This window comes from Myotis nattereri (assembly GCF_964212035.1).
Source record: "Myotis nattereri genome assembly, chromosome: 12".
NCBI classification, from domain to species: Eukaryota; Metazoa; Chordata; class Mammalia; order Chiroptera; family Vespertilionidae; genus Myotis; species Myotis nattereri.
Window position 1 is genome coordinate 43,404,685 of NC_138087.1, and position 14,973 is coordinate 43,419,657.

A 14,973-nucleotide genomic window follows, 5' to 3' on the forward strand; every position below is an offset into this window, starting at 1 on the left:
TTCTTTTGTCCTTATTTTTCTCAAGTGGTTGAAAGCTATATATCCTATTTCTATTCTTCAACAGTTACCTTGACATTTATTTATAACATTTAGACTTATCTCTCAAGTCAAAAATTAAATTATCCATAACCTGTCCTATAAAACATGCCTTCTGTATACTTTTTACATTCACCTTCCCCTGCACCCTACCATCCAGGCTTTATCTAAAATATGTGAAATTTTAGTTCCAAATTGTTGGGAATCCTTCCTTAACAACTGTATCAAGCATCATAGTGAGCTACGCCAAAAAAAAAAAAAAAAAGATAGAAAAAAATGCCAGCAAATGGATTTAACTTTTAGACTTCTCTTTAAAAAGATGATGAGAATTAGTAGCAGTAGTATTTATACCTGATACCTACAGAGACCATGGCATATAGCGGTTGGATTAAATCTGAGCATAATACTTATTAAGAGTCCCTGACTGGCCACGCAGCTTCAAGCACTGAGCAAAGGTGAAGCGCGTGGGTGTGAGGTTGGCATCATTCCCCGAGGCTTTAGTGCTCCCTTATGTTTGTCTTAGAAAGCAAGGGTTTCCTGTATCCTGCCGTCACCGGGGAATGAGCCGGGCGCGTAGGGGCTGCCCGGGGGCGAGCCGGACGCTGTCGCCTTAGGTTTGCAATGAATGAAGCCGAGCCTCCTGCTTCCAGCCGCGTCACCCTGACCACGAACCATCCGGCACAGGTGGACGTCAGGAGCCCCCGATCCCCTAGTGCCAAAGGGTGGGTCCCACCGGAAGGTCAGGATTTCTTTCATCTGTCGGAATAGAACAGCAACCCCCCTACACGTACCCCCTCATGTCACTGTTGCACCCCGGAAAAGCTTAAGGCTGTTTTTAATATCGCTCCTGAGTCTGTCTTTGCCTTTTAAACAACCATTCCTTTCCTGTAAAATGGGACACGATCGGGCGAGAGGACGACAGCGAGACGGAGCCTGTGCCCCGTTGGGCCGCGTCTGTGTTTCCGTGGAAACGTCCCGGGAGCTCCCAGTGGCCGCGCGCATGTCAACGGCTAAGACCTGCTTCCCTCGCTGCGCAGCAGCCCGAGCAGGTGCCACCCGATGTAAACAAAGACGCCGTTGATGAAGTTTTCCGATATTTACTACCCCGGGTGTGTTTTAAAATAAATAACGTTTCTAGCCGAAAAAAAAAAAGAGTCCCTGACTAAACATAGGAAGTAATAGTTGTATTTTTGTTCTAATGATTTTGTGCTGGAAAAAAATAAGTATATAACCACACTAAGTGAGGAAGCTAGGACTTCCAGAAATAAACCATTCCGTCCTTGGTTTGGATACAAAAAAATCTGTTAGAAAAATCACAAAATTTCATATATGACATTCGTCAAAATATAAAATTATGATAATTATGGTTGCAATTATAACAGAGTATTACAATTAAAATAAAATACCTATAGGAAAAGCTAAAAAGTATACTTTTCATTTTCATTGTTAATTTCCTCAGAACTTTTATTTAAAGAGAGCTAACTGACAGGGCACCTCCCCACCGTCAAACTTATTTATTTTTAAATTATTTTTAAATTAACTCAATTTGGGCAGGTTCCAAAAAAAAGAAGATTCTCAACTCACAATGTGCTTCAAATCACTATGTTGTATACCTAAAACTAATACAATGATATATGTCAATTATATTTTAATTTAAAAAAGAACTTAAATAAGGATGATATATAATAACCTAAATATCAGGTAACTGATTAAAATATGTAATAGATACTAAATATACATTAATAAATAAAATGAATACATTTATAATTAGCCCTAGAATCATATCTTTAGGTATGAGATTTGATTTATTCAAAATTACGGGCTCTAATAAGCTGTGTGATTTAAGGCAAGATAATTAATCTCTCAAGCCATGTCTGTAAATTGAGGTTGTTCTGAATAATTTAATTTCTAATGTCTCTTTCCACTTAGAGCCTCTTGATTCACAGTGATTTAACAGACAATTGAGTATTTTTTAAAATATAAATCAGAGTTTCTCAACTTTGACATTGACATTTTGGACCAGATAATTCCTTGTTGGGGGTGGGACTGCCTATTGTAGGATGTTTAGCAGCATCCCTGGCCACTATCCCTTGGTTGAAAACCATCCTATATAATAAAAGGCTAATATGCAAATTGTCCCCTCAACCAGGAGTGCAACTGGGAGTTCAACCAGGGGGGCGGGGCCAGCCTGCCAACTGCCCGCTGCCCCTCCCCCCCGCCAGCCCGAATTTGTGCACCAGGCCTCTAGTCAACTATAAAAGCAAGCTTAAAGAAGCTTTAAAGAAGCATAATAACATAGATTTCAATACAATGTCCATTTGTACCTTAAATTTGGTATTTCAAATAATTTTAAATCTTCATGAGTTCTTATTCACATAGTCCCTTCTATTTAAAAATTAGTAAATTCTCCTGTTATCTAATGCAAGAAGTTCAAAGTTCTGGTCACTGCTCTCAATTCTGTTCATAGTCTGTCCTCATCTTACCTATCTAGGTGTATTTCACATTCTACGCCTGGATCATAGTCTTCATTCCTAGCTGGCTGACCCGTATTTTCTCCTCACACACACTATGCTTATTAAACTTAAGGGATACGTGCCCACGGAATGAACATTATTTGTGGGAAGTTGTAAATAACCAAGTACAACTCAATCCATTGAGCTCTGTGTAAGTGTCCAAATCAATGTCACATGAGCCGTAAGACTATAAAATTAGACAACCTCCCCCCACAAATCAGACTAAATAAACACTGAATAAAACAACTTTCTAAATCCTAATTTTTCTTTTCTAGATTCATTAAACACATAGAAATATTGTTCCTTTCATAAAAATTAAAAACAGAAAAGAGCTATTTTCCCAAAAAGGGCGTTACCACCCTTTCATTCCCTCATCTCCACTTAAAAGAACATCAGGGGCCACCCGTGGCCTATAGATCATAGCTTGAGGGGACTCTACCAGAGGTTTGGGGATCCAAGAGTGCAGACTGTTACATACTTAACTGACGACACTTGGACACTGCCAGCCGGTTCCTGTTGCACTCCTCTTCTTTGGAGATGTTACTTTCTCCTGGCTCTGCATTTGATTGGTCACCTTGAAAACAGGCATCGATTGTTATGACCTGGAGAGAAAGATACTCATTGGAACACAGTGATATTAATCTGCAAACAGTGAGTCACATTAACAGAGGGACCCTGGTGAAGCGCCTGGTTGTTAACGTTGGCTGCACATTAGAATAACCAGGAAGCTCTGCGCTCCCATCACTCATGCTGACAGTCCACCAGCGTCAGGTAACTCTCCTAATTGCAGTCACGAATGAGAACCAGGGTGGGAAGCAGGGCTTCTCAAATGTAAGTGTGCATCAGAATCGCCCAGGCTGTGTTAAGCCACAGATCACTGGGTCCCGCCCCCTGGGAGGGAAAATGTGAATCTCTAGTAAGTTCCCATGCTGCTAGGAGAGCACAATGTGAGAACCACTGGGACAGAGGAAAAATCAACAAACAAACAAGGCTGGGGTCCAAAAGAACTTACGCTGAAATTCTAGCTCTGCCACTTAGAAACTACACGAACTTGGGCAAATTACTTAACGTCTATGAGCCCCATCCCCTTCACCATTAAAGTAATGCGTAGCCAGTAATAATGCTGCTCTATGCATTTCCCAAAGGCAGAGAAGAAATGGAGAAGACAGATAAACCACAAAGCAATAAGCAAATGCATGTTATTAGTACTTGAACTCGGTTACAATTCCTAGTTGAAATCTGGCCATTTTTAACTATTTCAAAAAATAAACCTACTTAAATTCATGTGTCATGGGATTTCAGCAACTCATGGCATTTTCCCAGAGTCTTTTTAGCAAGTCAATCCCTTCCCCCCCAAAAAAGTAATTTCACATCATTTTCTCAATATTTATATCTTTGCTTCTGATTCTCATTCCCAAAAGAACAGAAGTGCTTTAAAAAATGCATCAAGCCCTAGCTGGTTTGGCTCAGTGGCTAGTACATCGGCCTGCGGAATGAAGGGTCCCAGGTTCGATTCCGGTCAAGGGCATGTACCTTGGTTGCAGGCACATCCCCAATAGGGGGTATGCAGGAGGCAGCTGATCGATATTTCTCTCTCATCGATATTTCTAACTCTCTATTCCTCTCCCTTCCTCTCTGTAAAAAAATCAATAAAAAAATTTAAAAATATATATATATGTAGAATAGAAAAGTAAAGCAAGACATTAAAACCATGAAAGGTGAAATCCTATAGAATAGCTAACTCAGACCTAAGGCTTCCAAACAATAAATAAGAAGATTCACTAAATGAAAATAAAGAATTTGTAGGATAGCTAAAACACTATTTCAGGGAATTTTATAGTACTAACTGCCTATATTAGAAAAGAAGAAAGTCTCAAATCAATAACCAAAGTTTCTCCCTTAACAAACTACAAAAAAAAGAGCAAATTAAACCCAAAGTAAACAGAACAGAGGAAATAATAAAGAGCAGAAATCAATGAACTAGAACCCACAAAAAAATCAGTGAAAGTAAGAATTGGGTCTTTAAAAAGATCAATAAAACATAAACTGTAGCCAAACTGATCATAAGACAAAAAAAGAAAACTCAAATTTAAAATATCAGGAATGAGACAAGTGATGTCACTACAGATCCCATCGACAGTAAAGGATAACAATATTATAAACACTTTATGCCAATAAATTCAACAACTTAGGTGAAATGGACAGATTCCTTGAAAGATACAAAGTAAATCTTACAACTTACTAACAACCCAACTTTTTAAATGGACAAAAGATTTGAACAAGCATGTCACCAAAAAAACATATGGGTGGCCAATAAGCCCATGAAAAGATACCTAGCACTACATCACTATGGGATGCAGATGAAAACCACCATTAGATACACACCCACTGATAAAGCTAACATTAAAAGGACTGAGCACCCTAAGGACTGGTGAGGATGTGGATTGCAGGGATGCTCATAAAGCATTACTCAGACGGGTGGGAATGTAAAATGATGCAACCGCTTTAGAAAGCAGTTTGGGAGTATCTTCTACAACAACTGCCTACCATATGACTCTGACATTCCACTCCTAAATGTTTACCGGAGAGAAATTGAGTCATATATCCTCACAAAGATTTGGGTGCAAATGTTCCCAACAGCTTGGTATGGAACAGCCAAAAACTAAAAATGAGCAATGTCCTTCAACATGTGAGCTAATGAATTGTGGCACACCCATTCTAATGACTCTTACATTTATATCTTCACGGTGTTATTTTGTGTGTATGACGCTTTAGACTAGTGTTTCTCAACCTGTGGGTCGCGACCCCTTTGGGGGTTGAATGACCCTTTCACAGGGGCGCCTAAGACCATCGGAAAACACATATATAATTACATATTGTTTTTGTGATTAATCACTGTGCTTTAATTATGTTCAATTTGTAACAATGAAATTGGGGGTCACCACAACATGAGGAACTGTATTAAAGGGTCGCGACATTAGGAAGGTTGAGAACCGCTGCTTTAGACAAAAGAGAAAACAAGCTAGGATTGGCTGCTGTCTCAATTGCCAAAAACATACAAGGCACTTACGGGCACCTGGAGTCCCTGTGTTTTCTCCTTTTTCTTTGACGACCTCCTGTCCTTGGTTAGCATTTTTGCTTTGATCCATGCTGACTGCCCCATCTCTGAAGATCTGGAACAATCTGTGAGGGAAACGGTTTACACGACAAAGTTTAAGATGGTATGGGAACTATTTTGTTTTACTGGAAGGATCAGAGAATGGAGAGAATGAGAATGTAGCCAAAAGTTATAAACTTTTTAAAAATAGTAGCAATGCAAAGAATTTACACTTTTTTTAAAGTGTTTACATCTTACTTGTAACCTTACAGGCCTTCAGTTTCTCCTTCTTGTGTATTCTCAAACTCTGACTCCGAAAGAGGGGCCTGTCTCTGCGGAGAGGATTGGTCCAAAGGGATGTGTTTGGCTGGAGTCTGGGCCCCACCTCTGAGCAATCACTGTGCTGGGCCCATCCTGTTGAGATGTTAGGGAGGGATCGGCCCCAGATCTGCCTCTGGCATTGTCCGCTCTCGTTAGAGTTCCTGTTATGAGTGGAGGCCAACCAGGTTTGCCGTTTTGTATTGATGCTGAACACACCAGTTTCATCACCTTCCGAAAATGCCCAGTTCACATATCCACCTCCAGTTTGCACGCTCTCAGCTTGGGAAGGGAAGGTCATTTTCATGGGTGCAGGTGTGCAAATCAAAGTGGTTAGAACTTTCTCTCCCCTGCCTTGTCTGGCTGGTATTTGAACGACTGGCTCATGCGTATGCTCCTTGTGTTCAGCCACTGAGCTCTGGGCTGAGACAACTGGGGTCTGCCAAGTCAGATGAACAGGGACTCCATTCTGGGTGACCTGTTCAGGTGCCAGCACACCTGTACCCACTTCCACAGGTGATCTGGACAGAAGCAAGTCAGTTTCTGCAGAAAAAGGAACTTGCTTTCGATGAGAAGGGACCAGAAGAAAGTGGCCATACTTTGGGTGGGCTTGTCCGTCAAGGCAAGAAGCAACTATACTATTTCCCGTTTCTTGCTCTTCCTGGTCATTTCTTACATTTGAAGTCTCTCTATGACGGACTGCAGTCTCAATAAGGGGTCCCCTCTGCACTCTTGGGGGATGCTGGCCTCTGGCCAGGCTCCGCAGCAAAGAAGGAGGCATGCTGTAATACTGGTATTTCTTCTCCCCAGACATCTCCATGTTGCCTAGAACCTCTGCACAGATGACATTGCTCCAGCTGTGGGGAAGCTTTCTGCAAGTAGGAAGCTTTCTGTTGGCCAGGAGAGCCTCATCCTCTTGTAACGTGTCAACCGCAGAAAGGACATTTAGGGTGTCCACTGTCAGGGCAGAGAGGTCCTGCAGGTGCCCCACCTGGCTGTCCAAAGACAGTAAGGAGTCCTTTATAAAAGACACCTTTTCATTCATTTCTTTCAGTTGGAAGTACATCTCCGTAACCCTAATGACGAAAGGAGGGAGAAAGCCAATAAACACATTAAGCCAATGGGAATTTGCCTTATTCTCTTCGTGCCCTTCTTCCATCCTTAGGTAGCTCCTCAGCCTAAGCTGCTTCCCAAAGTTAGGTGTGTCTTCTGCCACCTTCCATCTCCAATATATACTCTCATTCCAGGGCATCTCACCCACTCCTATAGTTCCCCCTGTCACCCCAATACAGAAAAATTACAAATCTACATTGGCCATTTTTTCTAATATTTCAGAACCGTATGTCCAGCTTCCTGTTAGTTATCCCACCAATCAGCCCATTCAAAATAATTTATATAATCGTTAATTTATATGACAAACATTTGGATATCTCCTATTGCCAAGCACTATGCTATTTTGGTAAGGAAAGGATATCCTGAGGAAGAAACCAGAATGATAGGAACAGCATCAATAATCAAATATGCAATTAGAAAAAAATGTTTTATACATCTTTAAAAAAAATCCAAATCTATTATCTCAAATTTCCTAGGTTTCAGGCAAACCCTACTTTAAGAGACCTACATCAGGAGCGCCAGTGGCGCAATCGGTTAGCGCGTGGTACTTATAAGAGACCTACATCAGAGAAAACCTGAGGCAATTTTTTAAAAGTTACTTTGAATACTTAAAGCCAGCATCATGATGTCTAGTCACTGATTCATGTCAAAGCCACACAAGACAACTTCAGCTATGCAAGCACAAAAGTAAATTGCAAGTGGAGTCTAATTAAATGTAACAATTGAATTCATTTAGAGAGAGAGAGAGAGAGAGAGAGAGAGAGAGAGGAAGAAAAAATGTTGGTTAATATTTATCTGTATAGCCCTAACCGGTTTGGCTCAGTGGATAGAGCATCGACATGTGGACTGAAGGGTCCCAGGATCGATTCTGGTCAAGGGCAAGTACCTTGGTTGAGGGCACATCCCCAGTAGGGGGTGTGCAGGAGGCAGCTGATCGATGTTTCTCTCTCATCGATGTTTCTAACTCTCTATCCCTATCCCTTCCTCTCTGTAAAAAATCAATAAAATATATAAATATATAAATATAAATATAAATATAAATATAAATATAAATATAAATATAAATATATATATATTTCTCTGTATATATCTCTGTGTGGGGATGGGTTTTGTTTTGTGTCCCCCCCGAGATGTTGAAGCCCTAATCCCCAGTGCTTCCAGAATGTGACCTTATTTGGAAATAGGGTCTTTACGGAGGTAATCAAGTTAAAATGAGACCATTAGCTTGGGCCCTAAGTCAATATGACCAGGGTCCTTACCAAAAGGAGAAATTTGGACACAGAGGGAAGATGATGCAAAGATACCCAGGGGGAAGACTGTCCTGTGACTGGAATGATCCATCTACAAAACCAAACCAAGGACACCAAGGGTTCCCAGCAAACCAGCAGCTAGAGGAGGTAAGGAAGGACTCTCCCTGGAGCCTTCGGTAAAGCATGGCCCTGCCAACATCTTGATTTTGGACTTCTAACCTCCACAACTGTGAGACAATAAATTTCTGTTCTTGTGAGACCTCCGGTTTTGGGTACTTTGTTATGGCAACCTTGGGAAGCTAATATGGTTGTCTAAGCTTAACAAGGAATACCATAAATTATAAAATGTATCATATTTGGTTACATAAACAACTCATAGACATAAAAATACAAAATTTTAAAACAAAAAAATAAATTAGAAATTATTCTAACAAATATGATGAGGTGTCTGTATTCCTTAATAAATCGAAACTTTTACAAATTGTTGCAGAAAAAAATTATAAGGACTCCAAAGAACATGAACAGACAATTCACAAAAGATAAAAAATAAGGAAACATAGTAAAATAGTCAACTGTATTAGTTAAGCAGACAAGGATGCAAAATTGGAGCCTTCAATTAGGCAACATATATAAAGAATTTCACTATGCTAAAGTACACAGATATTCTTTACATTGTGAGATAAAATATTATGAAGCCATTAAAATTCAAAATTATGTTGTTGATCATTTCTTTTGGCTATTTCTAACAGTAGGGGTGAGGATATAGATGTTAGCTATGTTCTGCAGTATATACTTTTATTAATTTTTTTTACAGAGAGGAAGGGAGAAGGATAGAGAGTTAGAAACATCGATGAGCTGCCTCCTGCACACTCCCCACTGGGGATGTGCCTGCAACCAAGGTACATGCCCTTGACCGGAATCGAACCTGGGACCCTTGAGTCCGCAGGCCGACGCTCTATCCGCTGAGCCAAACCGGTTAGGGCATGCAGTATATACTTTTAAATGTGGTATGAAAAACGTTGTAAGTAGAGAAAATAAAAGTTAAAATACGTTTACAAAGACTGGTTAACCAATTCAAGAAATGTTTTTGACGTATAAACTTGAAGCGGGGAACAAAATACAAGCGTATAGTTTTAACTAAAAGCATAGAGAAGGCAAAATGGAAAGAGACCAAAATTTTCACAGTGGACTCTGGCTTATGACATTGTTCTTTCTCCTCACCCCCACCCCCCATTTTATTATTTTATTTGGAGGAGGGAGTAAGCTTTCCAATTTCTCAATAATGAAAATCTTTGAGAAACAAGAATAAAGTAAAAACAGTAAGATAGGGAATCCAACCAACGGTGTCATGGCTGATATGACCCTATGCAGAAACACAAAATGGTCCCCAGTCTTATTTGGAGACTGGGAGAAGCTGTGATTAGTCCGTGAAGAGCTGTATCAAGTACTTCCCAAAATAGTATTACACATCCCCTCTCAAGAGCCCCTCAAGTCCCTGGTTGAGCAATCTCCCATTCTTCCCTCTGGCAGCTTTGCACATAAGAAATAAATAATAACGAGGGTGGCATTTTCCATTTTTGTTATCGTCTATGTGGGTGGCACCTTCTCTTTCTTGTGTCTGCCATAGAATTCAACTTCTACAACTCAATAGAGGCTTAATAAATGCTTCCTGACCTTCTGGAACCGGCAAAACTAGAATTGGCAATGCTGATGAGGGAAAGAGCACAAAATATATGTATATCCCCCTCCAAATATGCTTAATTAGAGCTTCCCATCCAGTGCACTGTTTCATCTAATTCAAAACCAGTACAGTCTGAACAGCAGTAATGGAGACTCATTAAGTGCCATTAGCAGCAGCCACATCGCATGGACACAATAGAAACCAGCAACCATTCACAGCAACAGGTAACGTGCTACAATACAGACCTGTTAGACAAATAACCTGGTCACCCTCAAATCGGGTCCTCTGGCTTTTACAGGCACTTATTTTCTAAAGCATTATGTCCTGTGAAACATATTTTAATTATATTCCTCAACTGCGAGCTACATTAATTTAATCTATCCTTTCAGTCATTCTGACACATGAAGCACATTCTTATCATTTTCGTTTCCCCTGTGCAAGGTTTGAGGATGGAGGGGAGATCAGGATGGGTTCTTGTTTCACGGTGGGCCTTTGGACAAAATATTTTAAAATGACATTATAATAGGTATAATTATAGTCATCATGACGATTGTAATCTTCAGTGAGTGGTCACTGTGTGCCAGGCATTTTCCAAAGGCTCTACACGATTCTCTTATTTCATCCACATCCCAGCCCTAGAAGGTAGTCATTACTATTATCCCTTTCATGAAAAGAGGACAGGTCACATGGCCAGTCACGTGATCGGTGACAGAGTCCAAATCCGCATTCAATGGCATGAACCACTGTGCCCCTGCACCTCTCAGCAACTCAGCTGGGATCCAGGCAAAGTTCTCTGGGGGCTCCTGGAGTCCCATGAAGTGCTAAGTGAATTACACCAATGTTCCCCATGCTGGGAGGTGTTTGGTCACAAATGTTCCTCAATACAGTTTCACGGCCAAATAATGACAGACCTGCTCAACCTATAACTCTACTGAGTCACAACGTACTTTATATTAGCGTGTGAACTTTCTAAAAAATGTAGCATTTCCCAAATACAATGGACCAAACATGCTTCCTATGGAGAAATACCTAATGAACATCTTACTCCACAGCACAGAGAGGGAAATGCTGACTTATACCACTACGTCAAAAGGCAGCCAGCATTCCACATAGAGAAAGTAAAACATAAAACAGACCTAATATGTTCTCCTTTTCCACTTTCACAGCTCACTTCATTCTGTAAGGACAGGGCTGATCTCTGCTCTCAACGTGGGCAAACAAGCAGATAGCCTCCTGATCTCCTTCCCCTCCCTCTGCAAATGACTGTTCAGCTACCTGAGAAAAAAATTCTTCCCTCCCTCCCTCCCACACCTCATTTTTGAGCTCCCCGAAATGACATCAACAAAAATAATCGTGTAAAAGCAGGGCTGGTAAAATAGCACTATCAAGAGGGAACATTGATTATGTGTTGAAGTTAAATTAGAGCTTCTTAATTACATTGTAAAATCCTTGAAGACATCTAGAATATTTCCCAGAAGCTACATATCCATCTACCTTCTAATCCTTCTCTATTTGATCCCAAGGAAAAAAAAAATCAGGAGCCCTGGACAGGTGGCTCAGTTGGTTGGAGTGTCATCCCATACACCGAAAGGTTATGGTTGGATCCCTGGTTGTAGTGCATGCGGGAGGCAACCAATCACATTGATGTTTCTCTCTCTCTCTCTCTCACTCACCCCCCCCTTGCTACCTCCCTTCTACCCTCCCTTCTACTCTCTCTACAAAACCAATGCAAAAAATATCCTCAGGTAAGGATTCACACACACACACACACACACACACACACACACAATGAAGAAACGCATTTAACTTCTGTTGGTTTGCTTCCAGTTACAAGAGCAGTTCTGGCCAGTGTTGTTCAGTGGTTGAGTGTTGACCTATGAACCAGGAAGTCACAATTCAATTCCTGATCAGGGCACATGCCCTGGTTGCTCTCGATCCCCACTAGGGGGTGTGCAGGAGCAGCTGATTAATGATTCTCTCATCATTGATGTTTCTATTCCTCCCTCCCTCTCTCCCTTCCTCTCTCAGAAATCAATAAAAACATATTTTTTTAAATGCATGCCGTCCTCCCTATTTTAACCCAATGCTGGGTACCCACAATCAGCAGTACATCCGCAATAGTTTGTATCCTACTAGTTTCTGAATGTGTTCACTCTTGCAACACATCTCCTCTCTCCTCAAACCTCTGAATGGACTCTCTGCACTGTCCCCCGAAAGCACACATGCCCACAGGCACTCTCAGCTGGTCACTTTACTGTGAGATCCGTGTTCCTAACCCATGCATCTCCTTCACACTGGCCATGTTCTCTCCTGGTCTGCTCCTCCATGAAACCCCTTCTCCCGGATTCCATGTTAGCAAATCACCTCCTCCCTCCTCCTGCAGCTTCTTGCTGGTGGATCATTTCCAAGACCATCCACACTTCTGTTATCACATGAAACAAAAGAAAAGAACTTTACTGTGTCCCCAAATCCCTCCTTGCTTCCCTTCACAGTAAACCTTTCCACAAAAGCTGTAATTGCTGTCTCCACTTCTTCTCAGTTCCACTGCACAGCTAACTGCTGGTCAGGCGCCCTGAGATCCTCATGACTCTCCATGCAACCAGCATGGTACACTGGACCTCCTCCGGACCTCCCTGCAGCCCCCTGACACCCTTGCTGCTGCCTCAGGCGCCTGCATTTGCTGCTCCTTCGACCAGGTGCACCATGCCACCAGGTGTCTCTGCCTGGCCCACTGCCCGCAGTCTCTCCCCTCACCCACCTCAGAGCGACCTGCCTGCACCAGGCTACCCAAAACTGCCCAACCCACCCCTCAACTCCGACAGACCCCTTGCCACCATCGTTTTCCATCTCTATATATAAAAAGCCCGTGGCCATAACACCGTAATGCTGTAATGCCATAACGACCAAGCAACTGGTCACTAGGAGGTGCACTGATGGGTCTCGCCGGCGCGGCGGGTCTGGGGTCCTGCCTCATGTGGCGGGTGGCGGCACGGCAGACACTGGGGTCCTGCCCCCACAGCGGTGTGGTGGGTCTGGGGTCTCACGCTGGGCCTCTAGTTCCTTTATAATAGTACTGTAACTTCTTCATGGCTCTTTTACTGCTGAACATTAAATTACATATTTCTTTTATGTGTTTCCTTTATTTTTTTCTCCTCCACCCCCTCACTCCTCCACATGCCCACACTAGTATGTAAGTCCTATGGAGGTAGGGACTCTTGTCTCTTATTCACCATTCACGTCCAGTAACTAGATTTAATAAACATGCATTAATTACACAAACATTATATGTTACCAGAGAACATTTTAGAGAATCCAAACCTCTGCGTTTCGAAAGTAGATCTTTGTACCCTTTTAGACATTCTAGTAGAATCAGGTTTGGGTGGTAGTTTGGGGATGGAAAATACACTCATCTTTTACCTTTCTGCTGTCACTCGGATTCGTTCCTCACAACTACAATTCAGACCTTCCGTCTTCTCATGGAAATACTTTTCCACACACTGTTCTTCGAAATCGTGAAGTTTTTTCAGATCCTCCTTACTCAGGTAGAGTTCTGTGAAAATAAGTATGTTACACAAAAATAATCATGATTCACCTTTGATAGGAATCTGATGCAGTGTGTGAGTGGCTTTTCTCCTACTTGTGCTGCAATTTGATGAACTGTAGCTTGTGTGGTAACAGTTTGCTGCCCTGTCAGACTGTATTCCTTGTATTAATGGGGACACGGGATACAGGAGCCGCTGGAAACGTATGCCTGGGTCTTTCCTGTGTCTCCTATTAACAGGCATGGGAATCTGAAGATGACTCATAAAAATCAGACACTTCCTCTTCAATATTTTAGTAGGTTCGAATGTTTTTACACATCAACAGAAACTCACTTCTGCTCAGTGGAAAATCCATGTGTAAATTTTGACTCCCCCAAACGGATGGTCCTTTTCTTCCCTGCCAACTGTTTTATCATTCAAAAGGACAATAAATAAGCTACAGGTTAAAATCAAGGCTAAAAGACAAAGCCTTTATCTGAAACTAATCTGGTAAGTGTAAGAAAGCTTGACCTTCTTAGACTGAGTGTGCAAATACTAAATTCTATTGGAAAAAGATGCCTTACTATCCGCCAATCACCAATGGAGGGTAGTCCCCTTCCCTGACAGAATTATAATTCAACTCCTCAAAAGACACAGACAGCATTTGGTGATGCAGCTCTACATCAAACTTCAACAGTCATTCAGTCTACAAACTTGGCTGTCACTCTGACCTAACCAGAAAAAAATACATCTTTTGAGCAAGTTTCCAGTACTTAGAAAATATAAAAATGGTGTTGAAAAGGGGTAAAAGTGGAAGGGTCTCCTTCAATCATTTCACTTAAACTAGGGAAACAAAGAATCATCAGAGTTCTCCAGAATTTATTAGAAGTGAAAGTGTTCCATTATTTTCCCATATAATAAGAGACAAACATATGAACTTCAAATTGAAAAACACAGCTAAAAGAAAACAATATCCAAGTGCATAATGTTTTCTGATTTCATGGTGTGGAAGATTCAAATACTAAAAAAAAAAAAAAAAAAAAAAAAAAATCCATTATCTTCCCAACTCTCAATATCTGTTTGCATTAAAGACTCTCCTATGAACAAGAAACTTTGCAACTGTCATGACTTGAAACTCCTGTGCATTCCTGAGAACAAGCAATCCACAGAGCAATTCCAGTGACCGGTGCCAATGGTGGCATGTGGAGCGTTCCTGGAACCGTCCGCCAGGTGGCACTGCTGCCCCATATGCACACATCTTGATCCTCAATACAGGGGAGTGGAAGCAATCTCACAAAATTCAGGACTTTTCCAGAGCTTGGAGTGAACAGAAAATTTACTTGAGTTTTATACCAGAATCATCCGATAAGTCCAGACCCAGATGAACCCAGGTATGGTGCTAGGAAATCTGATCAAATCCTAGTTAATGCCAGGATCTCTCAAG

General features: G+C 41.4%; 1 protein-coding gene across 1 annotated transcript in view; it reads right to left on the reverse strand.

The window, feature by feature from the left end:
• The window catches only part of TRPM6 (transient receptor potential cation channel subfamily M member 6), a gene marked incomplete at its 5' end in the record, with an annotated part of 99,071 nt that overhangs the window by 29,385 nt on the left and 54,713 nt on the right, over positions 1-14,973 (reverse strand). The window contains 4 exons of the mRNA XM_081103137.1: positions 3,028-3,151; positions 5,620-5,732; positions 5,905-7,040; positions 13,426-13,558. Of these exons, the coding sequence (XP_080959263.1) occupies positions 3,028-3,151; positions 5,620-5,732; positions 5,905-7,040; positions 13,426-13,558 (1,506 nt within the window). The remainder of the gene's footprint in view (positions 1-3,027; positions 3,152-5,619; positions 5,733-5,904; positions 7,041-13,425; positions 13,559-14,973) is intronic.